General features: G+C 39.0%; 1 protein-coding gene across 1 annotated transcript; it reads right to left on the bottom strand.

Moving 5' to 3' along the window:
* On the bottom strand, positions 1,302 to 1,750 carry LOC109822760 (glutaredoxin-C1-like). The gene has a single exon (XM_020389006.1). The coding sequence runs from the start codon at positions 1,748 to 1,750 to the stop codon at positions 1,433 to 1,435; it is 318 nt and encodes a 105-aa protein (XP_020244595.1). The 3' UTR covers positions 1,302 to 1,432.

Genomic DNA, 2,650 nt, shown 5'->3' with positions numbered 1-2,650 from the left:
CTTCTCAGGTTTCCCCGCCTCTCCTTGGAGGGGTAGGAAGAGATCCTTCTGGTACAAATAGTCTTCTATTTGCATCCTCCAATACCTAAAATTTTGGCCGCCGAACTTCTCAATTCGAAGCCTGTTGTCTTCAACTGTAGATCCCATGGCGAAAGATTACGTCTTTCCCGTATTTGTGAATAGTACCGTATTCGTGAATAGTACCGTATTCGTGAATAGTACCGTATTCGTAAATAGTACCGTATTCTTGAATAGTACCGTATTCGTGAAGATCCACTTTTAGTGACAGCCACAGAGCATACGATAAGCAGATATATATACTCTAAGTCAGGCTCTGATACCAGTTGTTAGGATTCACCCCAATAATAACGCCTCGAACGGAGACTTAATCACAAAATAAAGGCACAAAATTCAACACAGAGTACTCACAGATATACGTGGTTCACTCCTTCGGAGCTACTCCACGGTGCAACGCAGCCACAGAGCATACGATAAGCAGATATATATACTCTAAGTCAGGCTCTGATACCAGTTGTTAGGATTCACCCCAATAATAACGCCTCGAACGGAGACTTAATCACAAAATAAAGGCACAAAATTCAACACAGAGTACTCACAGATATACGTGGTTCACTCCTTCGGAGCTACTCCACGGTGCAACGACGACGCCAAATTCTTTAATATCCCAAAAGAATTGATCCAAGAGAACACCCTCTCTTGATCAGATACACTCCAAGAACTCTCACAAACTCTCTCTTTGTTTTCTCTTACTCTTCTATAAGAGGAGTTGTTTCTGGGATGATTTTTTCTTAAGAGTTTAGGGCCCTATTTATAGTGTTTGGGAAATACTATGCACTAATAAAATATTATTATTGGGACCCGCCACTAATAATAATTAACTAGTGGGACCCGCATACTTTTCCAATTTTCTCAAAAAACGGCCACCGAATTCCCTAATGTCAACAAGGGTTGCTGGGGTCAAAAATGATGGCTGGTTAACAATAATTACATTTTGATTGAACTTGATACCGATAGGTGTACAAAACATAACGTTAACCTTCCATGTCAAAATGCATGAACCAGAATTCTGCAGGTTTTGGTTGAATTGTAGACGACTTCTGTTGGAGCAATGATTTGTTTGTTAAAAAGGTGTTGATGTTCTTCCAATTTAATGAACTCATACGTATTTGTTCATCATTAACCACTATAAGCATCGCATTCATTAACGCAGACCGCACTAATATGCATATCCATCATGAACAAGGAAACAGGTGTCGTCTATGATAAACCATAATGCTCTTCATTACTTCTCAGAAGTAAGATACAGTACAAGTTCTACTAATACTCTTTGCAGTTCATACCAAATCCTTATCCGCTTATTATGATTTCGATGGTAATATCATCGTAGTATCTAATATTTTATTGTCATAAATTAGAGCCAGATAGCACCTGCAGCCCTGAGCAAAGGGAGCAAGCGGCCCTCTAAGTGAAGGGACATAACCTTGTCAGTAGAACCAATTAACCTCCCTCCAATGAAAACTGCAGGCACCGAAGATTTACTATTCCGCCCAAGGAGACGGCTTAGCGCCCCCTCTATCTCTCTCTCATTCATCTCCTCATCTATCTCATGAACAACTGTTTTCACACCCATCTCAGAGAAAAATCTCTTGATGGTATGGCACATGCAACATGTGCTCTTGCTGAAGATCACCACCGCGCTCTCAGAGGCTATGTCCCTCACAGTCTCCATTTTTTATTTATTTTGAACGAATAGAGGTCCTTTTGCCTGCTTATTTATACAGCAGGGAAAGTGTTTTGGAATACTATCAAGAAAAGGTATAACAATGGGTCTTCTTTTTTTTTCCTGGCATATCTTGATATTTACAAAATACACATCTGATCATTGATTTGAAAGTGACCCGTTTCTTTTTATCTAGTTTGTTAGATTTGAGCTGAAAGTTGTGGTAGTAAACAAAGATTCAATTTTTGGAATATGTCATGACTTTATTTAGAGGTAATTGAATATTTGTCTTTCGGATCATCCATAACTGCAAATTAGTCCCTCAAATCTCAATATTCGCTTAGAGTCCCTTAAACCTGTACGCCACTTGCAATTTCATCCATCTGGTTCAGTAATGTGAGTTTTGAGGATAATATTATGTTATCTTTAACGGAATGAGAGGGTTTACCTGTTATACCCTTGTTTAAAATCCACCAACCTGTTTCTTATCGGGTTTAAACCCACAACCCACTTATCCTAAAATCCAATCCAAAACGTTCTCTTCTTCCCCAACGCTTAGGGGGGTCCAACTATTCACACTCCCAAACAGTAACTTTGGGGGTAGGGGTGTTAACGGAGCGGATACGGCTCGGATATGGCACTTACCATATCCATATCCGCTTACCCATCTCGGATACGGATACAGATACGGATATACGTCGGTATAAAAAATTCATATCCATATCCGCCAAAATCGGATACGGTTACGGATATAGATGCAGATATATAAACGGATATGCATACAGATACAACAAGGATATTAGAAAACTAGATAGTATTCAGAAAAATATAGTCATGTGATACAAAAAGAGTTCGTTAATATGTTCATTATGATTAAAAAGCTAAGATTAGACATCTTGATCATCAAAA

This window comes from Asparagus officinalis, chromosome 8 (assembly GCF_001876935.1).
Source record: "Asparagus officinalis chromosome 8, Aspof.V1, whole genome shotgun sequence".
Lineage (NCBI taxonomy): Eukaryota > Viridiplantae > Streptophyta > Magnoliopsida > Asparagales > Asparagaceae > Asparagus > Asparagus officinalis.
This window is presented reverse-complemented; position numbering and strand designations above follow the sequence as displayed.

Excerpts from the sequence above, each read along its gene's own strand:
- LOC109822760 (XM_020389006.1), bottom strand. The coding sequence starts at position 1,750 with ATGGAGACTGTGAGGGACATAGCCTCTGAGAGCGCGGTGGTGATCTTC.